At 52.2% G+C, this 25,720-nt stretch overlaps 1 protein-coding gene across 1 annotated transcript; it reads right to left on the reverse strand.

Moving 5' to 3' along the window:
• Window positions 1–686: 686 nt before the first annotated feature.
• On the reverse strand, window positions 687–1,631 carry LOC134052543 (olfactory receptor 14J1-like). The gene has a single exon (XM_062507053.1). It carries the CDS (start codon window positions 1,617–1,619, stop codon window positions 687–689), a length of 933 nt encoding a protein of 310 aa, XP_062363037.1. The 5' UTR covers window positions 1,620–1,631.
• Window positions 1,632–25,720: the final 24,089 nt, after the last annotated feature.

Below are 25,720 nucleotides of genomic sequence, written 5' to 3' on the forward strand. Positions count from 1 at the left end.
GTGCAGAAGGCACCAAGCTGGGTGTGAGTGTGGATCTCCTGGAGGGTAGGAGGGCTCTGCAGAGGGACCTGGACAGGCTGGATCCAGGGCCCAAATCCAACAAGGTGAGGTTTAACAAGACCAAGAGCCGGGTCCTGCACTTGGCTCACAACAACCCCTGCAGTACTCCAGGCTGGGGACAGAGTGGCTGGACAGGGGCCATGCAGAAAGGGACCTGGGGGCAGTGATGGACAGCAGGGTGGACATGAGCAGCAGTGTGACCAGGTGGCCAGGAAGGCCAGTGGCCCCTGGCCTGGATCAGGAATGGTGTGACCAGCAGCAGCCAAGCTGTTGTGCCACCCCTGACCTGACCCCACCTCTCCACACAGATATTGCTGCTGCAGCTTAAGGGAAGGGAGCAGAAGAAAGTTGCAGAGAAAGGAGATCTCCAGTAAAAAATTGGTTGGGAGATCCTTTAGTTCATTTAAAGCTACAGAAAACACAGCCCCTCATTGACAGAGTCTGGGGCCACAGCAACGGTGGAGAGAGAAAAAATATCACAAACAGGCATGATTTTGTCCATAAATTATTAGACTAAAACAAAGGAGAAATCTTCCCACAATGAAGAAATAAAAAAAGAATTCTCAACAATAACTCATATTACTTGTGACTAGGAGAAACTTGCAACATGCAGAAATTGGCAAGGTTTAATGTTTCTGAAACCATCCAGTCATCAGTGTCCACACTGCAGCCTTGAGCTCCTGGTTCCTCAGGCTGTAGATGAGGGGGTTCAGGGCTGGAGGCACCACTGAGTACAGAACTGACAGGGACAGATCCAGGGATGGGGAGGAGATGGAGGAAGGTTTCAGGTAGGCAAATATGCCAGTACTGAGGAACAAGGAGACCACAGCCAGGTGAGGGAGGCAGGTGGAAAAGGCTTTGTGCCTTCCCTGCTCAGAGGGGATCCTCAGCACAGCCCTGAAGATCTGCACATAGGAGAAAACAGTGAACACAAAACAACCAAATACCAAACAGCTGCTAACAGCAATAAGCCCAAGTTCCCTGAGGTAGGAGTGTGAGCAGGAGAGTTTGAGGATCTGAGGGATTTCACAGAAGAACTGGCCCAGGGCACTGCCCTGGCACAGGGGCAGGGAAAATGTATTGGCTGTGTGCAGCAGAGCATTGAGAAAGGCACTGGCCCAGGCAGCTGCTGCCATGTGGGCACAAGCTCTGCTGCCCAGGAGGGTCTCGTAGTGCAGGGGTCTGCAGATGGACACGTAGCGGTTGTAGCACATGATGGTCAGGAGGAAATACTCTGCTGACATGAAGAATAGAAAGAAAAACACCTGAGCAGCACATGCTGAGTAGGAGATGCTCCTGGTGTCCCAGAGGGAATTGTGCATGGCTTTGGGGACAGTGGTGCAGATGGAGCCCAGGTTAGTGAGGGCCAGGTTGAGCAGGAAGAAGAACATGGGGGCGTGCAGGTGGTGGCCGCAGGCTACGGCGCTGATGATGAGGCCGTTGGCCAGGAGGGCAGCCAGGGAGATGCCCAGGAAGAGGCAGAAGTTCAGGAGCTGCAGCTGCCGTGTGTCTGCCAATGCCAGCAGGAGTAAGTGCCTGATGGAGCTGCTGTTGGACATTTGCTATCTCTGGCTATACTGGGCTGTTGAAAGAAGACATTGAGAAGCTGGGAACAACCTCTTTGAGTCAATCCTATAGCATTTTTTTGAATCCTCTCAGAATTACTTCTCTTCCTGTTATGGAACATTGCTAACCTTTTTTGAGTTCAGGTTGGTTCTGCTTATTCACTGCCTCATCTTCAAAATTGCTTTCAGCCTGAACAATGGGGAAGTCCAGAGGGAAAAGAGGGCTCCCTGTGACAGAGAGCAGTCACACCTGCTGGTCCTACAGAGCTGCCCATTGTTCATTTCACCTCCCTCTATTTCAGAGTGATCAGAGTTAAAACTGATGTGCTTGAAAATAAATATGACTTTTTGAATGATCCAGTTTTAAAAATAAATTTCCCTACACTCTTCTCTCTTTTATTATTTTTTTTCGTCTGCTCTGTGTTACTGGACAAAGAGAGAAACGCAAAGCTGGTCTGGCTCTCTGCTGCCTGGAATTGTGCCTACTATGCGAGCAGTTTGTCTCTATCCAAGCTCTGTCCCTGCCAGTGCTGTCAGAGCCCAGCCCAGCCCTGGGGGCTCAGCTCTGCCCTGCAGACTCCTCCCAGCACAGGGCACTGCCCAGGGGCATCTCCCTGGCAGCAGGGTCTGAAGGGCAGCTCAGACAAACAGATGCTGCAAGCCAAGGTGCTGCTGCTGCTGTCTGTAGGCAGAGCAGGCTGAGGAGGAGGCACTTTGTGAAGGAGATCTGAGGCACATCTGCTGATGCCCAGGAGTCTCAGTGACACAGACACACCTGACAGCCCCTTTGCCTTGCCTTGAGGAGAGAGCTGAAAGCAGCCCTGGCCATGCAGCAGCATCTCCAGAGCAGGAGGAATCTGCCCTGATGGGGGTGGCTCCTTCCACCTCCAACTTCTCCTCACAGTCCGTGGGGAGCTGCCAGGCAGGCTGAGAGCTGTCCCTGGCAGGTGGCACATGCCCTGGGCTGGCCAAGAGCCCTGAGGGCTGCAGGAGCTGCTCTGCAGGACAGCCCTGGGCAGCCCTGGCTGCAGCCTCAGCTTCAGCCCTTGCAGCCGTCCCTGGCAGCAGCACTGGCAGAGTCCTCCTGACACATCCCCCAGGCTGTGGGCTGTGCTGGCTCCAGCAGATCCCTCTGGGAGCACAGGGGACATTGCCCTGCACCCACAGACTCACCATATCCAGGCCTGTGAAGATGTTTCCCCAAGGGAAGTCTCAGCTCAATGTCTTCCCAGTCCTGATTGCCTTTAACCTGTCTGTGCCTGACTCCTGTCCCCTCAGTGCCTGCAGGCAGTGCTCTCAGCCCTGCTGGTCTGGTAGAGGAGCTGCTTCTAACAGAAATGTCTTTTGAAGCTTTTCTTGGTTTACCTTGGGAGCTGCCTCTGAGCCAGGGGCCTGGCCCAGCTCAGCAGCACAGACACAGCGGAAGGACTTTAATGAACCTCGTGGGGTTTGGTGCTGTTTACGTCAGACTCAGTCCCTCAGAGTATTCAAAAAAATTCTCAAAACTCAAAATTATATTCTAACTCCAAAATTTTTTGAAGTTTTAATGGATTCCACTAAGGCATTTGACTGTGAATATTTCCCCAGTTTCAGTTAGAGCAGAACACTGGAGGCAGTGATGACAGGTGGGGACAAACAAGGGAAAGGTGTCCCTGATGCCGAGCAAACCTGGATGTGTTTCAGGAATGCCAAGGGCCAAGGGCCGAGTCCCAGGCCCTGGCAAGGCAGGTCCTGTCCGTCCCTCATTGCTCAGGGCTCTTCCCGGGGCACTGGGCTCTGGGGATGTGCAATGCCAAGGGCAGGAGCATGGGGCGGCTCCTGCCAGGCTGCTGAGCAGGGACAAGGAGGCAATGAGGCCCCAGCACAGCAAGGTTCCCTTGTCCCCTGCTGGCCAAGGGCCCAGGGCCAGCAGCCATGGCCAAAGTGCTGCAGCACTTGGCTCTGGCAGGGCCTTTCAGCTGCTGCCCATCCCTGTGCCCTCTGCAGCCCAGGCTGTCCTACGGTGTCCATGCCCTGCCCCTCTGTCCCTGCAGGCTGTCCTCATCCCCTGGCTGCTCCACCTCGCTGGCCCCTTCCTTTGCTGACAGTTCTGCATCCTGCCTGCCTCTGCCTGGACACACAAAGCCTTGGGCTGCTCCAGACTCCTTCTGGGGGTCATGTTTCACCACAGCCCTGCCCTGCGAGAGAAATTTTTTTAACCTTGGGTCCTGTCTGGACCATCCTAGCTGCTCTTGGCATTAATTCTTTCTTTCTCAGACTGTTTTCAACTCTGTCACAAGGATCCTCCATCTACAAAGGCTCACTTCAATCCCTCCCTGGGCTCTCTTCTTTTGTCCTCAGTCTCCACTCCACCGAACAAAGAGTTCCTTTGTCCTTATACAGTGGTCATGTTCTTGCAGTGTCCAAACCCAAACATCTGAGATTCACAGAATTCACATGACTAGGTTGGAAGAGACCTTCAAGAATATCAAGTCCAACCCATGCCCTAACACCTCACCTTGACCATGGTCCCAAGTGCCACATTCAGACTTTATTTTTAACACATCCATGCATGGTGAATCCACCACTTCACCGGGCAGATCATTCCAGTACTTTTATCACTCTTTCCGTGAAAAACCTTTTTCCTAGTATCCAGCCAATTGTTGCCTTTACACAATTTGAGACTGTGTCCCCTCGTTCTGTTAGTTGCTGCCTGGTGATCTCTGGGCCCTCTCCAAGGTGTTGGCAAATGAAAGCATTCTGCTCATATCTAAGGAAATCACCAGAGAACAAGGCAGCCAGACCTGTCTGTCCTGGCTACTTTTTTCTGGGCTCAGTTCTTGGACAGGTGCAGTTTTGGAGATAGAATCCCAGATTTGGGCATTGGCAGCTTGGTAAGGAGGGCAGTTATTTTCCACCTGAAGGAAAGCACTGAGTCCCAGTGTGTGGAGGTAGATGAGAGACAGCCCTCAGGAGGCCAAGGCCAGCCAGAGCTGTCTGTCCTGGCAGATTCTGGTGGGGAGCAGCCCTTGTCTATGGAGAACTTTTTATAATGAGGTCCAATTCCAGCCGTGCGCACCTGGAAAGGTGTATGGTTCTTTTGCATCAAAAGGAAAGCCCAGAGCCCCAGTGCTCCAGGGGCTGATGAGAGGCAGCTCTCAACATGCCAGGATCAGCCAGACCTGCCAGGTGGCCCCCAGGAGGCCCAGTCAGCCAGAGCTGTTCCACGACCCTTTGGTTCCATGAGACCCCTCATTGTCACAGTGTTCTCCTGGATTCTGCAGTGTCACAATGGCCCCTTGCTTCCATGAGGCCATGCAGGGTCACAATGGCCCTTTGGTTCAGTGATGCCCCACAGTGTCACAATGATTCCATTCAGATCTGTTCCTGTCAAAATTCCATGATTCCATAGGGCCTTGCAATGCCACAATGGTCTCCATGGATCCACGGTGCCCTGCAGGATCACAGCGGCCCTTTGGCTGCACGAGGCCCTGTAATGCAACTATGGCCTCTTGGTTCCACACAGCCCTGCTGCTTCACACCGGCCCCTTGGGACCATGCAGCCCAGCAGTACCACCATGATGAACTTGGTTCCAAGGGGTTTTGGTGGTGTCACAAAGTGTCATTTCACAAGTCCTGAAAGTGTCACATTTGTCTCCATGGTTCCATGGGGCCCTTCAGTATCACAATGGTCTGCACAGAAAGAAAACCACAGAGCCCCAGTGTTTCAGGGGCTGATGAACTGCAGTCAGCAGAGGCCAAGACCAGACAGACCTATCTGTCCTAGCAGCATTTTCTGGGAGAAACCCTTGAGGATAGGAATCTGGGAGAAAAAGTTCCCATTTTGGCCATGGGTGCTTGTACAGGAGGGATGGCTCTTTTCCTTAGGAAGGAAAGCACTGAGCCCCAGGGTTTGCAGGAAGGTGAGAGCTGGCTCTAAGGAAGACAAGGGCAGCCAGACTTGTTGGTAATGGCAGCTTTTATATGGGAGCAATCCTTGGATATTGGGAATTTTGGAAGGGGAGTCTCATTTTGGCCATGGATGCTTGAATGAGAAGGACAGTCCTTTTCCATTTGAAGTAAATCCCAAATCCGCAGTGTTTCAGGTGCACACAAGAAGAGACCCTTGACATGCCAAGGGCAGTTGGACAAGTCAGGCCAAGCCAACCAGACCTGTTCCCTGTTCCCTTGGATCCATGGGGCCCTGCAGTGTTACAGTGGCTGTGTCATATTGGATCGTTGGTTCCATGAGGCCCAGCTGTGTAACACTGGCCTTATCTTTCCATGGAGTTCCATAGTGTCACAATGGTTCTTTGCTCCCATGTGGCCTTACAGTGTCACAGAGGTCTCCCTGGCGCTTTGTGCCACCAAAATGAACACTTGGTTCCATGGGGACTCACAATGTCACAAGGATCTCCTTGGTTCCATGAATCCTTGAGGAGCCCCTTGATTCAACAAGGCCTCAAAGTGTCCTCATGGCCTCCAGGATTCCATGAGGCCCCACAGAGTCACAATGGACCTTTGGTTCCATGGGGTCCAGCACTGTTCCATGAATCCTTAGTTCCATGGGGCCCTGTAGTGTCACAATGGACCCCTTGGTTTCATGGGGCTGCAAAGTGTCACAGTGGCCCCTTTGTTCAGTGACAACTGTGATGCCTTAAGGTTTTAGCCTTGGTATTTTTCAAATCCTGTACTGCATCAGTGAATATCTCTAAACTCCATATAAAGTGTTTATCATTTTCACACTTTGGTCAGATAAAACAATTCCTCCAGGCCTGAAACTCAAAGACACCCTACAGCTTCAAGCTCTCAAAATATAAACAAAAGTGAATTGGGGGGAGAGTACTGGAGTAATATGGCTTCATTCCCTGAAGCTGCAAAGGGAGGATTAACCCCTGATATTGAAACAGACCAAACATATCTATTTTTCTAAATTAAATGGTGACCATCCTTTTTGGAACATCAGGCTCTATCCAGGAACTGTGCCCAGACAAAATTATCAAGGGCACAAAGGTCTGGCTGTCTTGTCCTCTGTTGATTTGGTTACATTATGAGAAGAAAATTTTTATTTGCCAACAACTTGGAGAGGGCCCAAAAATCTCCCCAGGTATTGTTTGGAGGCTGCAAGAAAACGACCACAATAAAGGGACAAAGGAGGTTTGTGGCCAGAGGAGTGGAGACTGAAGAGGGCAGAGAGGAGAGCACAGATAGGACGCGAGGAGAAAGGAAATTCCATCCCATGGCAGGGCTGGTGTGCATTGCCTCCTTGTCCCTGCTCAGCAGCCTGGCAGGAGCCGCCCCATGCTGCTGCCCTTGGCACTGCACATCCCCAGAGCCCAGTGCCCCGGGAAGAGCCCTGAGCAATGAGGGACGGACAGGACCTGCCTTGCCAGGGCCTGGGACTCGGCCCTTGGCCCTTGGCATTCCTGAAACACATCCAGGTTTGCTCGGCATCAGGGACATCTTTCAGTTGTTTGTCTCCTCCTGTTATTGCTGTGCCACCAGTGTTCTGATCTAACTGGAACCTTGGACACTTTCAGAGTCATATCCCTCAGTGGAACCCATTAAAACTTCAAGCAACTCTGCAGTTTGAATATGTTTTTGAGTTCTTGAGAATTTTCTTTCAGCTCCTTCTCAGGGACTGATGTCCAGGGACTCAGCACTGTTGGAAAATCTCAGCTCTACAGAGACGGGGCAACTGTGAGGCATTTTTTTGCAAGATATTACATTACCAGTCTTGTAAAGAGTGAAACACAAGAAATGTAAAAGTAAATGCCTGTCAATCAGAAGCCAAATTATTTCCTGGTTACAGTACCTTATAAATGTTTTTCAGCCTATGAGCTTTTGGCACCTGTGGTGCTAATACTTCTAATACCTAGTATTAGAATATAATTAAATTATAATAAATTATATTATATATATAATATATAATATAATATATATAATATATATTATAAATTATATAATATTTTATTAAATAAAATAATTATATACCTACTTCTAATTACCTAGTATTTTACCCTACATGGTCTTGCCACAATGCATCTTTCAAAGTTGTAATTGTCCAAAATATCTGGTCTTTTTGCAAGGCAAACATTTGAGATTTGTTTTTAGTTCAGTGTCTCTCTCAATAATGTCTTCTCAAGTCCATGGCCTTTCTAAGTCATCACACCTTATCTCAGAATTTCCATGCACACGTACAAGACTGTGAGAGCTTTCAGTCAGGCTTTGAGAATCCTTTACAAATCCATTTCTCACAGATATCAATCACAGAATGCTGCTATCACCTCTTCTATAGAGAGAACTGTATTGAAATGCACCCTTGAAAACAGTAATGGAGATTTCTAAGAAGCTCTTTGACATATTTCTCCGTAACTGGAGTTCAAAACCTTCCTGATGAACTGCACCACACCAGAGGGAAATCAAGGCAGAACCACGGTGTGCTAGGAATCCTCTCAAGAATTTAGTCATAATAGAACTCCAAAGTTTCTGATATCGTTCATGTGTCCCACTGAGGGACACGACTGAGAAAGTGTGCCCAGGTTCCAGTCAGAGCAGGAAATTGGAGGCAGCAATGACAGGTGGTGTGGGAAATGCAGGCATGGAGAGCCCTCAGGGCCTTGTGCATACAGGCTCAGAGATAAGAGATGGATCCAAGGTTTGACCTAAGACCTTGGAGAAGAATTGGAGAGTTAGAGCATTAAAAGTAAAATAGGCATAAAACAATAATATAAGTTTGTAGTTTACGTAGAAATATGTTTTAAGCAAACAGAAATATGTATTATGTGAGCAAAGCAGTATGTTAAGTAAGATAGTAAAATATTTTAAAATTTAGTAATGGAATCTATTATAAATTTAGTTAGAAGTTAAAGATGTACAAGTTTAAGTTTGTGAAATTTTATAGGATTGGTTGAGAAATGACACATTGTGGCAGAGCCATGGGAAGCAAAGCTATTAATGATTGGTGTAAAAAGATGCTAGCAAACTTTGTAGAGGTATTGTATTGGCTAAAAACTGACATAAGGCATTGTAACTGAGAATTAGGCATCCTCTGATATTATGGCCTTGTATCTAATACATTTAATATTTCACCATTCAATGAGATGGATGCAATCAACCCATAAACCACCTTTTATAATGTCTCTCAGTTGCTCTGTCTTCTGTAATATTAGTCTCCTGATAAGTATTTTCTAAACATCTGGAGCACTAAAATCAATAGGGATGTAGGAACACCAGGTCTATCCCATTGCAGTTAATGAGGATTTAGGGAAGTGAGGTCTACCAATTAAAGTCAATGGTGATTTTGCAGAAAATTTGAGCTAAAGTGGCGAAATATGGATAAATTACAGAGAAATCATGGGCTGAATTCTGGGAATTTCTGCTCCAGGATGACAGTGCTGATGCTCTGGAAATCCTGGATGAATTTCTGGAAGCCAGTCCCGGATCCCTGATCCCGTGCCTGCAGCCTGTGATGGAGGTTTTCCTCCAGGTAAGCCCAAAAATCTCCATTTTCAGCCCAAAATCTGGAAATTCTGAGCCCAAAATTGGGATTTTTAGCACCAAAAAATTTTGGGACATAGGGTCTGTGTTTTGAAGTCAATGGGCTTTGAGGAACACCAGGTCTTCCCCATTTAAATCATTTGGGAATTTTGGGACACTGGGTCTATCCATTAATAGAGCTTGATTGGGAAGGATTGCTGGCTTAACTGGGAGCACTGGGAGTGTCTAAGGGGTCCACTGGAGTTCCTGGGAGTACTGGGGCAAAAGTGACACCACTGGTAGGGATTGGTAGAAATAAATGCGGATAAAGAGAACCCCATTAAAATCCATCAGAATTTAGGGATATCAGGTGTAGCCATTAAAGTCACTAGGGAATTTTAGGGACACCAGGTCTACCCAGTCAAAGCAATGAGGATTTTTGGGACACCAGTTTTAGGGAGCCCTAGGGATTTTAGGTGATCCAGGTGTCCAAGGGGTACCAAGGTGTACCCAGACGATTTTTGGGGGACCTAGGTGGTTTTTGGTGGTACTCAGGTGTACCAAGGTGATTTTTTTGGGGGGATATCCAGGTGATGTTTGGGGCACCCAAGCATCCTGACTCACCCTGATGGGCCTGGAGAAGATGATGGCCATGGTTGTGTCCTGCCGGTCAACTTGGACACAGATGACTCTTGGCAGTGGGGGGGCTGTCAGGGGTACCCCAACATTCAGGGGATGACCCCAAACTCCAGGTGAGAGCTCCAGGGGTGGGAGGGAGCCCCAATTGATCTCAGGAGAGGATGCAGCGCAGATACACGCAGGTGCTTTGTTCTGTGGGGTTGATGAAGATGGTGTTCTACACCAGCTCCAGTTCTGGGATGAGCAGGGAGGGCACCCCAAAATCTCAGGGGGGGCAGCAGGGTCACCCAGATTGATGTGCAGAAAAACTCTATAACCCACAAAGGAGGTTAGAGGTATGTATTTTATTTTGCACTGAGGTACATGAGGGATAGCTCCTCCAAAAACATGCACGGCTTCAGTGACCTGTGCCTCTCTTTTCATTCTCTACAAACTAGGATTGCAAAATACACCTCATACACATTCATTTCCTAACCCCACCTGTCCCTTCTTTCTATTAATATTAGCTCTAAGCATCTTTGTGACTGCGCACTGCTCCTTGTTGGTCACTCTGGTGGTCATCTGGGGGTCTTTGGGATGAAACAAACAGTCTTCCTCTCAGCTGAACTTTTCACCTTGCCTTCTCTGCACAGCCAAATTAGTCTTTGTCTCTTTCCAGACCTTGATACCAGTTTTTTCTGGTGCAGGGGTCTAAGGAATGCCCCTTATCTGGAAGGGGCCTCACTCTTCCATCCTGTTTGCACATTCTTGCTCCTCTATCTTATCTTGTAGCCTTGCTCTCTTCTCCTGTTCCTGCAAAGACAGAGAATGTGAAGCATTCATAGAATCTTGTCACCCCCCTTCTAGTTAAAGCATCCTCCTGTATTTTTACCCTGAAATCTTTGATTTAAATTTTTCTTCCCCCTGTTTCAGTATCACAATGGCTCCTTGGTTCTACAGGCCCCACAGCTTCATCCTTGGCCTTTGGTTCCATAGGGGTCCTGAGTTTCACATGGGTCCTCCTGATTCCATGAGGCACCAGAGTGTCACAATGGTCTCTTTGGTTCCATGATGTTCCATAGTATCTCCATGGTGTCCTTGGATCTGCTGCTGTCCTTGTCACAACTGACCCATGGTTCCATGAGGTTCTGCAGTGTCACCATGGTTGCTGTCAGAGGTTGGATGAGATCCATGTCCTGAGACACCTCGGGATGAGCTGTCTGTCAAATGGAGCAATGGCATTGAACAGCAGGCTTTTAGAATCATGTATCCACAGAAGATTATGTGTCATCCCCTGTCATCCCCAGCCCACTCTAAACCCAAATTAGTGTTAAGGAGTCTTTTTCTGATATTTTGGAGATTTGGTAACAGTCCATGAGTTGACTCATGGACCCAAGGATTCAATGGTCACACTGTGGAACCTCATGGAACAAAGGGTCCATTGTGAGAAAGCAGAGTCCCATCGAGCCAAGGGGCCATTTGGACACTGTGGGGATACCTGGAACCAGAATCCCTTCTGACACAGCTCAGTCATATGCAACAGAATGTGTGACAGAATAAGCAAGGATGGAAAAGACCTTGGAGATCACCAAGTCCAACCTGTGCCCTGACACCTCCCCATCTCCCTGAACCTTCTCTTCTCCAGGATAAACAATCCCAGCTGCCTCAGCCCCTCCTCTCAGGACTTGTGTTCCAGACCCCTCACCAGCCTTGTTGCCCTTCTCTATACACGCTTCTGCCCCTCTGTGTCCTTCCTAATTTGGGGAGCCAGAACTGGACACAGCACTCAAGGTGCTGCCCAACCGGTGTAGAGCACAGGGGAAGAATCACTGCCCTGCTCCTGCTGGCCACACCATTCCTGATCCAGCCAGGCGCCATTGGCCTTCTTGGCCACCTGGGCACACTGCTGGATCATGTCCAGCCTGCTGTCCATCAGTGCCCCCAGGTCCCTTTCAGACAAGCCCCTCTCCAAACACTGTGTGCCCAGCCTGGAGCACTGCAGGGGTTTTTGTTGTCAAAGTGCAGGACCCAGTACTTCATCTTGTTAAACCTCACCTTGTTGGATTTGGGCCCTGGATCCAGCCTGTCCAGGTCATTCTGCAGAGCCCTCCTACCCTCTAGCAGAACAGCAATTGCAGCCAATTTGGTCTCCATGATTCCATGAGGCCTCCCAGTGTCACAACGTGCCATTGGTTCCATGGGACTACTTGGTGATAAAAAGTCCCTTGGATCATGGCACCCTACATTATCACAGTGGCTTCTGTGGTTCCACAAAGACACAGACTGTCACCATGGACTCCTTGCTTCCATTTATCCCCACAGTGCCACAGTGGCCCCTTGGCTCTATGGTGCCATGTCGTACACAGTGTCACTCTGGTCCTCTCAGTTCCACCAGGCCCCACAGTGTCACAATGGCCCCTTGCTTCCCCAGGGTCCTGAAGTGTCACAATCATCACAGAATCACCCAGGCTGGAAAAGACCTTTGAGAACATCAAGTCCAACCTGTGACCCAGCACCACCTTGTCACCCAGACCATGGCACTCAGTGCCACATCCAGTCTTTCCTGAAACACTTCCAGGGATGGTGACTCACCCACCTCCCTAGGCAGCCCATTCCAATGCCCTTCCAATCACAAATCTTGTGAAGGATATTTCCAAATGTCCAGCCTATATCTCTTTTTGTGCAGTGTTTAGGCTGCATCATCTTGTCCTGTCACTGTTCCTTGGGAGAGGAGCCTGACCCCCACCTGGCTGCTCTCAGATGTCATGGAGTTGTAGAGAGTGAGGAGATCTCCCCTAAGCTGCCTCTACAGGATAAACAACCCCAGCTCCATCAAATTCTCCCCACAGGACTTGTGTTCCAGAACCCTCACCAGCTTACTTGCCCTTTTCTATGGACACTCTCCAGCCCCTCCACATCCTTCCTAAACTGGGGCGCCCAGAACTGGACACGGCACTCGTGGTGCTGCCCAAGCAGTGCCAGGTACAGGGGAAGAATCACTGCCCTGCTCCTGCTGGCTGCGCCATTCCTAATCCATTGAAGTCCCAGGGGATGGATGAAGGAAATATTTGGGATGGGAGGGGATAAACTGTGATTCACTGTGAGCCTTTAAGGGTCTCGATTTTCATATCTATTCACACTGCATAAGAAGATCTTGGGGGGCAATATCAATGGGACATTGCTAATATCATTCTATAAACAGGAAAATTTAACAGGAAAAAATAGTTCCCTCTGTGATTTTTTTTCAGCAAAGTATATTCACTTTGGATACACTTCTGAAATCCGTCTAATTAACCACAGAAGATTTAAAAACTGAAATTATCCCCGAGGGCTTTTCTTGTTTGGCTATTTTGAACAAATGTTTTTGAGTCTTTGTCACTGAATTTCTCAAACAAAGAACTCAAGAAAGAAGAGACATCTCAGTTGTAAAATTCATCAGCAACCTCTAAATCCTTGTGGCTCAAGATTCAGCCTCAGCAGAGCAGGAATGAGCAGAAATGGGCACAGGTTTCTGCCTAGCCCAGCTTTGGGATTGGCCCTGGGCATGGGGTAGGAGCAGCTCTGGAGGGCCTCAAGGCCAGGGCTTTTGTGCTGGCCTGGGCAGATGGGATGGCAGGAGGGGCTGCAGAGCTCTCAGGAGCTCAGGGAGAGGGGAGCAGGAGCACAGGGAGCCTCCTTTGGCCTTGGCCAAGCACCTTCCCCCATGGCCGGGGCTGAGTCCTCTCTGAGCTGCAGCTGCTGCTGTGCCCTTGCTGGGGGCTGAGGCTGTGGGGCCACTACCCAGAGCCCCCTGGCCTGAGCAGAGCTGTGGGGCCAGAGCCGGCTGGGCTGTGCTGGGGAGAGGCCCATGGTATTACAGAGAGCTTAGGGTTCTGGGCACAGCCCGGTATCGCAACCACGACTCGAGCCGGTGCCGTGGCAGTGCGGCCGCCTTATGGGCACAGCCCCGTACTGCAGCCATGCCTCAAGCCAACGACTTGGCAGTCCTGCCACCTTGAGGGCACAGCCCACTACTGCAGCGATGCCTCGGGCAGATGCCACGGCAGTGCTGCCACCTTGTGGGAACAACTCAGTACTGCAGCCATGCCCCGAGCCGGTGCTCTGTCAGTGCTGCCACCTAAGTGGAGACAGCCCGCTACTGCAGCTATACCACGAGCCGACGCTGTGGAAATGTTGCCACGTAGTTGGCACAGTTCGGTAGTGCAGCCACACCTCAAGCCGATGCCGTGGCAGTGCTGTCACCTTCTGGGCACGGTGAGGTACGGCAGCCATGTGCCTCGTACCAATGTCGTTGCAGTCTTGCCACATTCTGGGCACAGCGCCAAACTGCAGCCATGCCTTGAGCCAGTGCTGTAGCAGGGCTGCTGCCTTGAGGCCGTACCCCAGTACTGCATCCTTGCCTCTTGCCTGTGCTGTGGCAGTGCTGCCACCTTGTGGGCGTAGCCTGGTATTGCAGCCATGCCTCGAGCTGGTGCCAAGGCAATGCTGCCACGATGTGGGAACAGTGCCGTACTGCATCCATGTCTCCAGCCGGTGGCGTAGCAGTGCAGCCACCTTATGTGAACAGCCTAGTACTGGAGCCATACCTTGAGCCAGTGCCCTATTTGTACTGTCACCTTGTGGGCACAGCATGGTACTGCAGCCATGCTTTGAACCGATATTGTTTCAGTCTTGCCACTTTCTATGCATAGCGCCGTACTGCAGCCATACCTTGAGCCGGGGCTGTGGAAGTGCTGCCACCTTGTGGGTGTAGGCCAGTACTGTAGCCATGCCTCTAGCTGGTGTGGTGGCAGTGCTTCCACCTTGTGGGTGTAGCCCGGTACTGCAGCCATTCTTCGAGCCGGTGCCATGGCAGCGCTGCCACGTTGTGGGTACAGCGCTGTACTGCAGCCATGTCTCGAACCGTTGCCCTGGCAGTGCTTTCATCTCGGGTGAAAGCAGCCTTGTATTGCAGACACGCCTCGACTGATGTCCTGACAGTGCTGCAACCTTGTGGGCGTGCCCCAGTACTGCAGTCATAGTCTGAGCCAATGCCGTGGCAGTGCTCCCGCCTTGTGGGCACAGCCCTGTACTGCAGCAATGCCTTGAGCCGGATCTGTAGCAGTGCTGCCACATTGTGGGCGTAGACCGGTACTGCAGCCATTCCTCGAGCTGGTGCCATGGCAGTGCTTCCACGTTGTGGGTACAGCGCGGTACTGCAGCCATGCCTCGAGCTGATGGCATAGCAGGGCGGCCACCTTGTGTGAAGGGCACAGTGCTGGAGCCATTCCTCGAGCCTGTGCCCTATTTCTGCTGCCACCTTGTGGGAACAGTGCTGTTCTGCAGCCATGCCTTGAGAAGGTGCTATGGCAGTGCGGTTACCTTGTGGGAGCAGCCCGGTTTTACAGGCATGCCTCACACCGTTGCCCTGGAAGTACTGCCACGTTGTGGGTATAGTGCGGTACTGCAGCCATGCCTCGAGCCTGTGACCTGGCAGTGCTGCCACATTGTGGGCACTGCCCAGTACTGAAACCAAGCCTTGATCCAATGTCTTGGCAGTCTTGCCACCTTTTGGGCACAGTGTCATACTGCAGCCATGCCTCCAGAGGGAACCCTGGCAGTGCTGCCACCTTGTGGTCACAGCGCAGTAGTCCAGCCATGCCTCGAGCCAATGCTTGGGCAGTATGGCCACCTTGTGGGATCGGCCTGGTACTGCAGCCATGCCTCGAGCCGATGCTGTGGCAGTGCTGCCTCCTTGTGGGTACAGCCCAGTACTGCAGCAATGAGTCTAGCCATTGCCCTGGCAGTACAGACACCTTTTGGGCACAACCTGGTACAGCAGTCATGCCTCAAGCCAGTGCCCTGGCAGTGCTGCCACCTTTTGAGCACAGCCTGCTATTGCAGCCTTGCCTCGAGCTGGTGCCCTTACAGTTGAGCCGCCTTTTGCGCACAGCCTGGTCCTGCAGCCATGCCACTAGCCGATGCCTTCGCTGTGCTGCCGCCTTGTGGACACAGACCAGTCGGGTAGCCATGCTTCGAGCCAATGCCGTGGCTGTCCTGCCACATGGTGTGATGAGCCCAGCACTGCAGTCATACCTCCAGCCAATGCCATGGCCGTGCTGCCACCTTCTGGATACAGGGCAAAATGGCACCCATGACTCGACGTGGTGCCGTGGCAGTGCTGCCACCTTGTAGGCAAAGCCCGGTTTTGGACCCGTGTCTCGAGCCGATGCCGTGACAGTGCATACACCTCATGGGCATAGCCCGGTACTACAGCCATGCCTCGAGCTGGTTCCAGGGCCATGTTGCCACCTTCTGCGCACAGGGCGGTGCTACAGCCGTGCCTTGACCGATGCCGTTGCAGTGCTGCCACCTTGTTGGCACAGGGCAGTACTGCGGCCGTGGCTTCGAGCCTATGGCCTGGCAGTGCTGCCCCCATCTGGACACAGCCCAGTACTGCGGCCATGGCTTGACTGATGCCATGGCAGGCTGTGCTGCCACCTTGTGGGCACAGCACGGTTCTGCAGCCATGCCTCGATCCGCTGCCCTGGCAGTTCTGCCTCTGTGGGAACAGCGCGGTAGTGCAGCCATGACTCATGCCGTTGCTCTGGCTGCACTGCCCCCTTCTGGACACAGCCCGGTACTGCAGCCATTTCTCCAGCCATTGCTATCGTAGTGCTGCCGCCTTGAGGGCACGGGCTGATACCGCAGCCATGCCTTGAGCCAGTACCCAGGCAGTGCTGCCACCTTGTGGGTGCAGCGGGGCACTGCAGACATGCCTCCAGACAGTGCCGTGGCACTGCTGCCACCTTGTGTGCAAAACCCGGTGCTGCAGCCATGCTTCACTCCAGTGCCGTGGCACTGCTGCCTGTTTGTGAGCACAGAGCATTGTTGCAGCCAGGCCTCGAGCCTCTCCCCGGTAGTGCTGCCACCTTCTGGGCACAGAGCGGTAATACACTCCTGCCTTGACCGATGCCGCGGCAGTGCTGATACCTTGTGGGCACAGGGCGGCACTGCAATTGTGGCTTCGAGCCTATAGCCTGTCACCGCGGACCCCATCTGGACACAGCCCGGTACTGCAGCCATGGTTCGAGCCTATGCCATGGCAGTGCTGCCACCTTGTGGGAATAGCACGGAAATGCAGCCATGGCTCAGGCAGATTCCATGGCAGGGCTGCCACCGTGTGGGAACAGCATGGTACTGCAGACATGCCTCGAGCCATTGCCGTGGTAGTGCTGCCCCTTGTGGGCACGGCCCGATATTGCAGCCATGTCTCGAGCCAGGACCCAGGCAGTGCTACTACCTTGTGAGCGCAGCAGGGTACTGCAGCCATGCCTCGAGACAATGTCGTGGTTGTGCTGCTACCTTGCAGGCATAGTGTGGTAGTGCAGCCATATCTCAACCGATGCCGTGGCAGCGCTGCCCCCTTGTGGACACAGCCCAGTACGGCAGCCATGTCTTGACCACTGCCGTGGCAGCTCTGCTACCTTGTGGAGAGAGCGCAGTGCTACATCCATGCTTCGAACCAGTGCCGTGGCACTGCTGCCTCCTTGTGGGCAAAGCCTGGTACTGCAGCCATGCCTCTAGCCTTTGCCCTGGCAGCGTTGCCCTCTTCTGGACTCAGCCCGGAACTGCAGCCCTGCTTTAACCGATGTGTGTCACTGCTGCCTCCTTGTGGGCACAGGGCAAAACTGCAGCCATGGCTTTGAGCCTATGCCCTGGCAGGGCTGCTCCCATCTGGACACAGCCTGGGGCTACTGCCAAGACTTGACCGATGCCGTGGCAGTGCTGCCACCTCGTGGGCACAGAACTGTACTGCAGTCATGACTCAAGCCGATACCATGGCAGTGCAGCCACCTTGTGTGCACAGCACAGTACTGCTGCCATGGCTGAAGCAGATTCCGTGGCAATGCTGCCACCTTGTGGAAACAGCACGGTACTGCAGCCATGCCTCGAGCCATTGCCGTGGTAGTGCTGCCCCCTTGCGGGCACAGCCCAAAACTGCAGCCATGCCTCGAGCCTGTACCCAGGCAGTGCTGCCACCTTGTGGGCGCACCACGGTACTGCAGTCATGGCTAAAGAGGATGCTGTTGCAGCGCTGACCCTTTGTGGGCGCAGCCCAAAACTGCAGCCATGCCTAGAGCCTGTACCCTGGCAGTTCTGCCACCTTGTGGGCACAGCACGGTACTGCAGTCATGGATTGAGCAGATTTCGTTGCAGCGCTGGCCCCTTGTGGACAGAGAACAGCGCTGCAGCCATGCCTCGAAACTGTGCCATGTCAGTGCTGCCACCTTGTAGGTACAATGTGGTACGGCAGCCATGCCTCGAGGCGGTGCCGTGACAGTGCTGCCGCCTTGCGGGCACGGTATAGTGAGGCAGCCACAGCTTCACCGATGCCGTGGCAGTGCTGCCAACTTGAGGGCACAGCACAGCACTGCAGTCATGGCTCGAGCCCATGCCGTGACAGTGCTGCCACCTGGTGGGCACAGCACGGTACTGCAGCCATGCCTCGAGCCAGTACCCAGGCAGCACTGCCACCTTGTGGGCATAGCGTGTTACGGCAGCAATGAGTGGAGACAGTACCGTGGTAGTGCCGCCACCTTGTGTGCAAATCTGGTACTGCAGCCAGGCCTACACCGATGCCGTGGCAGTGCTGCCACCTTGTGGGCACAGCCCGGTACTGCAGACATGCCTCCAGATGGTGCCGTGGCACTGCTGCCACCTTGTGTGCAAAACCCGGTGCTGCAGCCATGCTTTGCAACAGTACTGTGGCACTGCTGCCTGTTTGTGAGCACAGAGCATTGTTGCAGCCAGGCCTCGAGCCTCTCCCCGGTAGTGCTGCCACCTTCTGGGCACAGGGTGGTACTGCAGTCCTGCCTTGACCGATGCCGCGGCAGTGCTGATAACTTGTAGGCACAGGGTGGCACTGCAGCCGTGGCTTCAAGCCTATAGCCGGTCACGGCTGACCCCATCTGGACACAGCCAGGTACTGCAGCCATGGCTTGACCGATGCCGTGGCAGTGCTGCCACCTTGTGGGCACAGCATGGTATTGCAGCCATGGATCAAGCAGATTCCGTGGCAGGGCTGCCACCTTGTGGAAACAGCACGGTACTGCAGTTATGCCTCGAACCATTGCCGTGGTAGTGCTTCCGCCTTGCGGGCACAGCCCGATATTACAGCCATGCCTCGAGCCAGGACCCAGGCAGTGCTACTACCTTGTGAGCGCAGCAGGGTACTGCAGCCATGCCTCGAGACAATGTCGTGGCTGTGCTGCCACCTTGTGGGCACAGCCCAGTACGGCAGCCATATCTTGACCGCTTCCGTGGCAGTGCTGCTACCTTGTGGACGGAGCCAGGTGCTACATCCATGCTTCGAACCAGTGCCGTGGCACTGCTACCTCCTTGTGGGCAAAGCCTGGTATTGCAGCCATGCCTCTAGCCTTTGCCCTGCCAGCGCTGCCCCCTTCTGGATGAGACCAGAACTGCAGTCCTGCCTTGACCGATGCCGTGTCACTGCTGGCTCCTTTTGGGCACAGGGTGGTACTGAAGCCATGGCTTTGAGTCTGTGCCCTGGCAGCGCTGACCCCATCTGGACACAGCCCGGTACTGCCGCCATGGCTTGACCGATGCCGTTGCAGTGCTGCCACCGTGTTGGCACAGGGCAGTACTACAGCCGTGGCTTCGAGCCTATGGCCTAGCAGCGCTGTCCCCATCTGGACACAGTCCGGTACTGCGGCCATGGCTTGGCCGATTCCATGGCAGCGCTGATACCTTGTGGGCACAGAACTGTACTGCAGTCATGCTTCAAACCAGTGCCGTGGCACTGCTGCCTCCTTCTGGGCACGGCCGACTACTGCAGCCATGCCTGGACCCTGTGCCTTGCCAATGCTGCCACCGTGTGGGGAGAGCCCGGTGCCCCAGACACCCCTCGAGCCATTGCCGTGGTAGCACTGCCACCTTGTGGGAACAGCACGGTACTGCAGCCATGCCTTCAACTGGTGCTGTGGCAGTGCTGCCACCTTCTGGACGCAGCCGGTACTGCAGCCATGCCTCAAGCCAGTACCGTGGCAGTGCTGCCCCTTTGTGGGCATAACGTGTTATGGCAGCCATGCCTGGAGATGATACCATGGTAGTGCTGCCACCTTGTGTGCAAAACCCGGTACTGCAGCCATGCCTTCACCGATTCTGTGGCAGTGCTGCCGCTTTGTGGCCATGGCCCAGTACTGCAGCCTTGCGTTGAGCCTTCTTCGTGGCAGTGCTGCCACCTTGTGGGAACAGCATGGTATGGCAGCCATGGCTCGAGGCATAGCTGTGGCAGTGCTGCCATCTTGTGGGCACGGCACTGTTCTACAGCCATGCCTCGATCTGCTGCCCTGGCATTACTGCCACCTTGAGGGCACAGTGCTGCACTGCAGCCATTCCTCGGGCCGATGCCCAGGCAGTGATGCCACCCTGTGGGCTCAGCAAGATACTGCATCCATGCCTCCAGCACATGCCGTGGCTGTGCTGCCGCCTTGGGTGAAAGCAGCCTTTTACTGCATCCATGCCTCGATCTGATGCCTCGGCAGTGCTGCCACCTTGTGGGCACAGCCCAGTACTACTGCCATGGCTCGAACCGATGCCGTGGCAGTGATGCCACGTTGTGGTCACAGCCAGGTACTGCAGACATGCCTCGAGCCGATGCCCTGGTAGTGCTGCAACCTTATGGGCACAGTCCGATTTTGGAGCCATGCCTCAAGCCTGTCCTTGACAGTGCTGCCACCTTCTGGGCTCAGCGCGATACTGAAGCCATGTCTAGAGCCGATGCTGTGGCAGTGTTGCCGCCTTGTGGATACAGCACGGAACGGCAGCCATGCCTCAAGCCAATACCATGGCTGTGCTGCCACCTTGTGGGCACAGCCCGGTACTACAGCCATGCCTCGAGCCGGTGTCCTGGCAGTGCTGCTACCTTGTGGGCACAGCCCAGTGCTGCAGCCATGCTCGAGATTGTGCCCTGGCAGTGCTGCGACCTTGTGTGATGAGCCCAGTACTGCAGCCATGCCTCGAGCCGATTCTGTGGCAGTGCTGCCTCCTTGTAGGCACAGCCTGGTACTGCAGCCATGGCTTGACTGATGCTGTGGAAGTGCTGCTAAGTTGTGAGCACAGCCTAGTACTACAGCCATGCCCCAAGCCGGTGTCCTGACAGTGCTTCCGCCTTGTGGACACAGCCCAGTAGTGCAGCCATTCCAAGAGCACATGCCGTAACAGTGCTGCCACCTTCTGGGCAAAACGCCGTACTACAGCCATGCCTCGAGTCTTTGCCCTGGCTGTGCCGCCACCTTGTGGGCACAGCCCGGTATTGCACCCATGCCTTGAGCCGGTGCCCTGCTTGGGCTTCCACCTTGTGGGCACAGCGTGGTACTGCAGCCATGCCTCAAACCGGTGTTCTGGCACTGTTGCAACCTTATGGGCACAGCCCGGTTTTGAAGCCATGCCTCAAGTCCATCTTTGACAGTGCTGCCACCTTGTTGGCACAGTCCGGTAGTGCAGCCATGCCTCGAGCACATGCTGTGGCAGTGCTGCCACCATGCATGATGAGCCCAGTAGTGCAGCCAGGCCTCGAGCTGATACCCCTGCAGTGCTGCCACCTTGCGGGCACAGCCCAGAGCATCGGCCATTCCTTTAGCTGATGTTGTGGCTGTACTGCCACCTTGTGGGTACAGCATGATATGGCAGCCATGCCTTGAGCCGGTGTCCTGGCAGTGCTGCTGCTTTGTGGGCACAGACCAGTACTGCAGCCATGCCTCGTGCCGAAGCTGTGGCATGCTACCACCTTGTGGGCACAGCCCAGTACTGCAGCCAAGCCTTGAATCGATGACCTGGCAGTCTTGGCACCTTTTGGGCTCAGCACCGTACTGCAGCCATGCCTCGAGTCCGTGTCGTGGCAGTGCTGCCACCTTGGACGAAAGCAGCCTTGCACTGCATCCATGCCTCGATCCGATGCCTCAGCAGTGCTGCCACCTTGTGGGCACAGCCCGGTTTTGGAGCCATGCCTCGAGATGGTCCCTGACAGTGTTGCCACCTAGTAGACTCAGCATGATACTGCAGCCATGTCTCAATACGATGCCCTGGCTGAGGTGCCACCTTGTGGGCACAGTGTGGTACTGCAGCCATGCCTCGAGCCGATGTCCTGGCAGTGCTGCCACCTTGTGGGCACAGTGCGGTACTGCAGCCATGCCTCGATCTGATGCCATGGCAGTCCTGCCACCTTGTTGGAACAGTGCCTCACTGCAGCCATGCCTCGGTCAGATGCCCTGACAGTGCTGCCACTTTGTGGGCACAGCCCGGTACTACAGCCATGCCTCAAGCCGGTGCCCTGACAGTGCTGCAACCTTCTGGACACAGTTCGGTAGTGAAGCCATACCTCGAGCCGATGCCGTGGAAGTGCTTCCACCTTGCGGGTAGACCACAGTACTGCAGCCAAGCCTCGAGCCAGTGCCCTGGCTGTACTGCCACCTTGGACGACAGCAGCCTTGTACTGCAGCTATGCCTCGATCTGCTGCCTTGGCAGTGCTGCCACCTTGTGGGCACAGCCCGGTACTGCAGCCATGGCTCAAAAAGATGCCCTGGCAGTGCTGCCACATTGTGGGCACTGCCAGGTACTACAGCCATGCCCCAAGCCGGTGCCCTGGCAGTGCTGCCACCTTATGGGCACTGCCTGGTAGTTCAACCATGCCTCGAGCACATGCCCTGGCAGTACTACCACCTTGTGTGATGAGCCCGGTAGTGCAGCCATGCCTCGAGCCGGTGTTCTGGCAGTGCTGCCACCTTGTGGGCACTGCCTGGTACTGCAGGTATACCTGGGGCTGATGCCATGGCAGTCCTGCCACCTTGGGCGAAAACAGCCTTGTACTGCAGCTATGCCTTGATCCGATGCCTTGGCAGTGCTGCCACCTTGTGGGCATGGAGCAATACTTCTGCCATGCCTCAGGCCGGTGCCTTAGCAGTGCTGCCTCCTTGTGGGGACAGCCCGGTACTGCAGCCATGGCTTGACCGATATTGTGGAAGTGCTGCCGCCTTGTGGGCTCAGCACGGTACTGCAGTGATGGCTCAAGCCTGTGCCGTGGCCGTGCTGTCACCTTGTGGGCACATAACAGTACTGCAGCTGTATCGCGAGAAAGTACCATGGTAGTGCTGCCCCTTTGTGAGCACAGCACGGTACTTCAGCCATGTCTCGAGCCGTTGCTGTGGCAGTGCTGCCACCTTGATGGCACAGAGCAGTACTGCAGCCATGCCTCGAGCCACACACTTCCCTCTTCCTTTCCCCATTCCCTGATGTACCTGGAAAGCACAGCCTTCCTGACCTGCCTACCGCATATCCCCCCTTGAACCTGGCATTTTACCCCAAAGGTCAGAAGTTCAAGCTTGTGCAGAGCCTTGTCTATTTAGGAGCCAAACTGTCAAGACCCAGTAACAAACCTGCTGCCCAAAGTCAGTAGAAACATTAAGACCTATTTCAAAGACACTAACACCCATAACCTCCACCCACTGACTTATTTTTAAAGATATTAGCCCACATCTTTCCTCTCAAAACTTACATTTTTAGGTCACATTTAAAAACGGTGACTTTTAAGATGATTCTGAAAGTAATTAGTCTGTCATTACTAAGAGACTGTGTAAGCCTGCATGTATGTAAAACCAGAGACTGATAGATAAGAAAAGAATGTTACCAGTTTACAAGGACTTGTTGCTCAACCAAGGCCATGTTAAGTTCCTGAATTTAAAGACGATGAACAACAGAAAGGAGAATGGGGTGTGTGTTGTGTTATATGTTAAGGAGGTCCTGTGGTAAGCAATTCAAAAGTTTGTACCCCTAGAATACCTCAGCCAATGGGGAAAGAGAGAGGGTGATACAGCTGGGAAAATAGGATTAAAAGGAGGCTGTGTCCTACAGCAATTTGAGAGACCCCAGGGGAATACCCCATGGCCTCTCCCTTTATTAGAATAAAGTTATAGGACTCCTCTGTCTCCTTTTTGGATATACACCTCTGGCATTGTGAATTTTTCTGCACAATTCTCTTAGGTTTGGTCTTGGAGTTGATTTTTCTGATAGCCAAGTTGGAGATCCTGTTTCCTCTGTGTCTTAGTTTAAGACAATTTAAGAAGTGGATGCTCTCAAATGACTTCTTCTCCTTATAATTTTCATAAATCCCTTTTGTGAAATGAGATTTGCTATTTGGATTTTTATTTTTTTTTATTTTTTTTTATTTTAAGAAGTTTATTAAGGGATAAAAAAAAAATTAACCAGCACTGTGGTGCCCTTGGTGTTTGGTCAAAAAGCACACAGATAAAGTTGGAGAGTGTGATCTATATACTATTACATTACTGAGGTGCATACATATTCATGTGCTTTATACATTACTCAGACATTCTTGTGAGTTTTTGATGTTTCAGGAACTCTTTGGTTTGTTTTCTTTACACTCTAACTTTTCTGCACTACATCCTTTGAGACAGGTTTTATTTCTCCTTGCGTCTCCGTCCTGTTGTTCCACATCCTCCGATAAGGGGTTAACAAATTCTTCTCTGGTGCTCTGCTTTTGACAGTTATCTTATTTCTTGGGGAGGTCAGTCAGCAGATGTAGGAATCAACATAATTGTTTCCCACCACTCAGTCACATAGAAGTATTTTAAACATTTCATGTTTTTGCTAAGGCCCACGATATAATACATTCATTGCACCACTATTTCTATAAACTATATGGTACATACTTAAACTAATAGATTATGTTATACTAACAAACAGCTAAATAGAATTATACATTGTACTGTATCTGAATATTTATGGTCAATACCAGCTTTTAAAAGGTAATACATTAATGCAAAAGCAAATATTACATTGTCGTTTTTAACACTTTCCATCAATAAGGAAAAATGAATATAGTTATATTGCTTGGTGGACAAGGCACAGGGAGACCCACCGGCCTGCAGCTGAAGCTGTGTGCAGTTGGCTCTGAAAGGCAGCTATGGAACTAAAGGCTCGTCACTGATTTCTCCTCTGACTGGACTTTGCAGTTTCTGTCCTGCCCCTCAAGCATGGCCTGGGCAGCCTGAGATCCTGACACAGCTCCAGCATGGCCTGGCCCAGCCCCTGAAACTTCAGTGTAAGATTTTAATTTTTTTTTCCCAATGCTCAGATAAGACTTACAGACTTTCCATCTTTCCTTGAGTGAGAGGAAGAACAGAAATGATACACCAAAGTCAGTGAAGTAAAAGCTAAGTTTTTAGATGGAAGGAGAATGAGGAGACACCATGAAGGTTGGCGGAAATGTCTTTTTGTAAGTTATAGGGGTGGACTGTACTACATTAAAAAATTCCTTTAAACCATGGAAAAAGACATGGAGGGGTGGGGTGTGGTGCAAAGTGTTTGGAAGATCCTTTACCCCAAGGGAAAAAGGGGGATTTCTGTTCCAGGAAATGATGTATGAACAGAGAGAAGAGAGCTGAAGAAATCTTGTGTCTTTGAACAGCTCATCCTTAACAGTAATACCCCATGACTTTGACATGCACACAAACACAGCTCTGGGAAGGCTGTGAAGGTGGGAGGAGTTTCATGATTGCAGATCTCCAGGCAGCTGCTATTTGTGAAAAAAGTGAAGTCAGGGAAGAACTGGGGTTTTTTCGCTCTCTTAAAATGATCCCTATAGCTGAACAAAAAAAAAAAAAACCTCCCCTCCCTCAAGTGAACTGAAAAAGATTGTTTAAGTAAGGAATTGACTCAAGTGTCTCAGTATATTGTTAAGAAGGTGTGAAAAGGGGGAGGAGGGAGTGGTCTGAAGATCTATTCTGAATTTATTATTACTTTCTTTGTGGTGTTAATAAAGTTTTTTTCTTTATACCCTTTTAAGTTGTAGGCCTGCTTTACTTTTGCTCTTACTTCTATTTCACAACAGAAAATGAATATATCAAAATTGGCAAACCTAAACTATGACATTTATTGGTTCATTGGCCGGGAAATTCAAACTAAACCAAGACACCAGGGCTGCAAAATTTACTTTGAAACA

Source organism: Cinclus cinclus, chromosome 22 (assembly GCF_963662255.1).
Source record: "Cinclus cinclus chromosome 22, bCinCin1.1, whole genome shotgun sequence".
Lineage (NCBI taxonomy): Eukaryota > Metazoa > Chordata > Aves > Passeriformes > Cinclidae > Cinclus > Cinclus cinclus.

What these genes read in the sequence shown, in the direction of transcription:
- LOC134052543 (XM_062507053.1), bottom strand. Translation starts at nt 1,619, where the DNA reads ATGTCCAACAGCAGCTCCATCAGGCACTTACTCCTGCTGGCATTGGCA.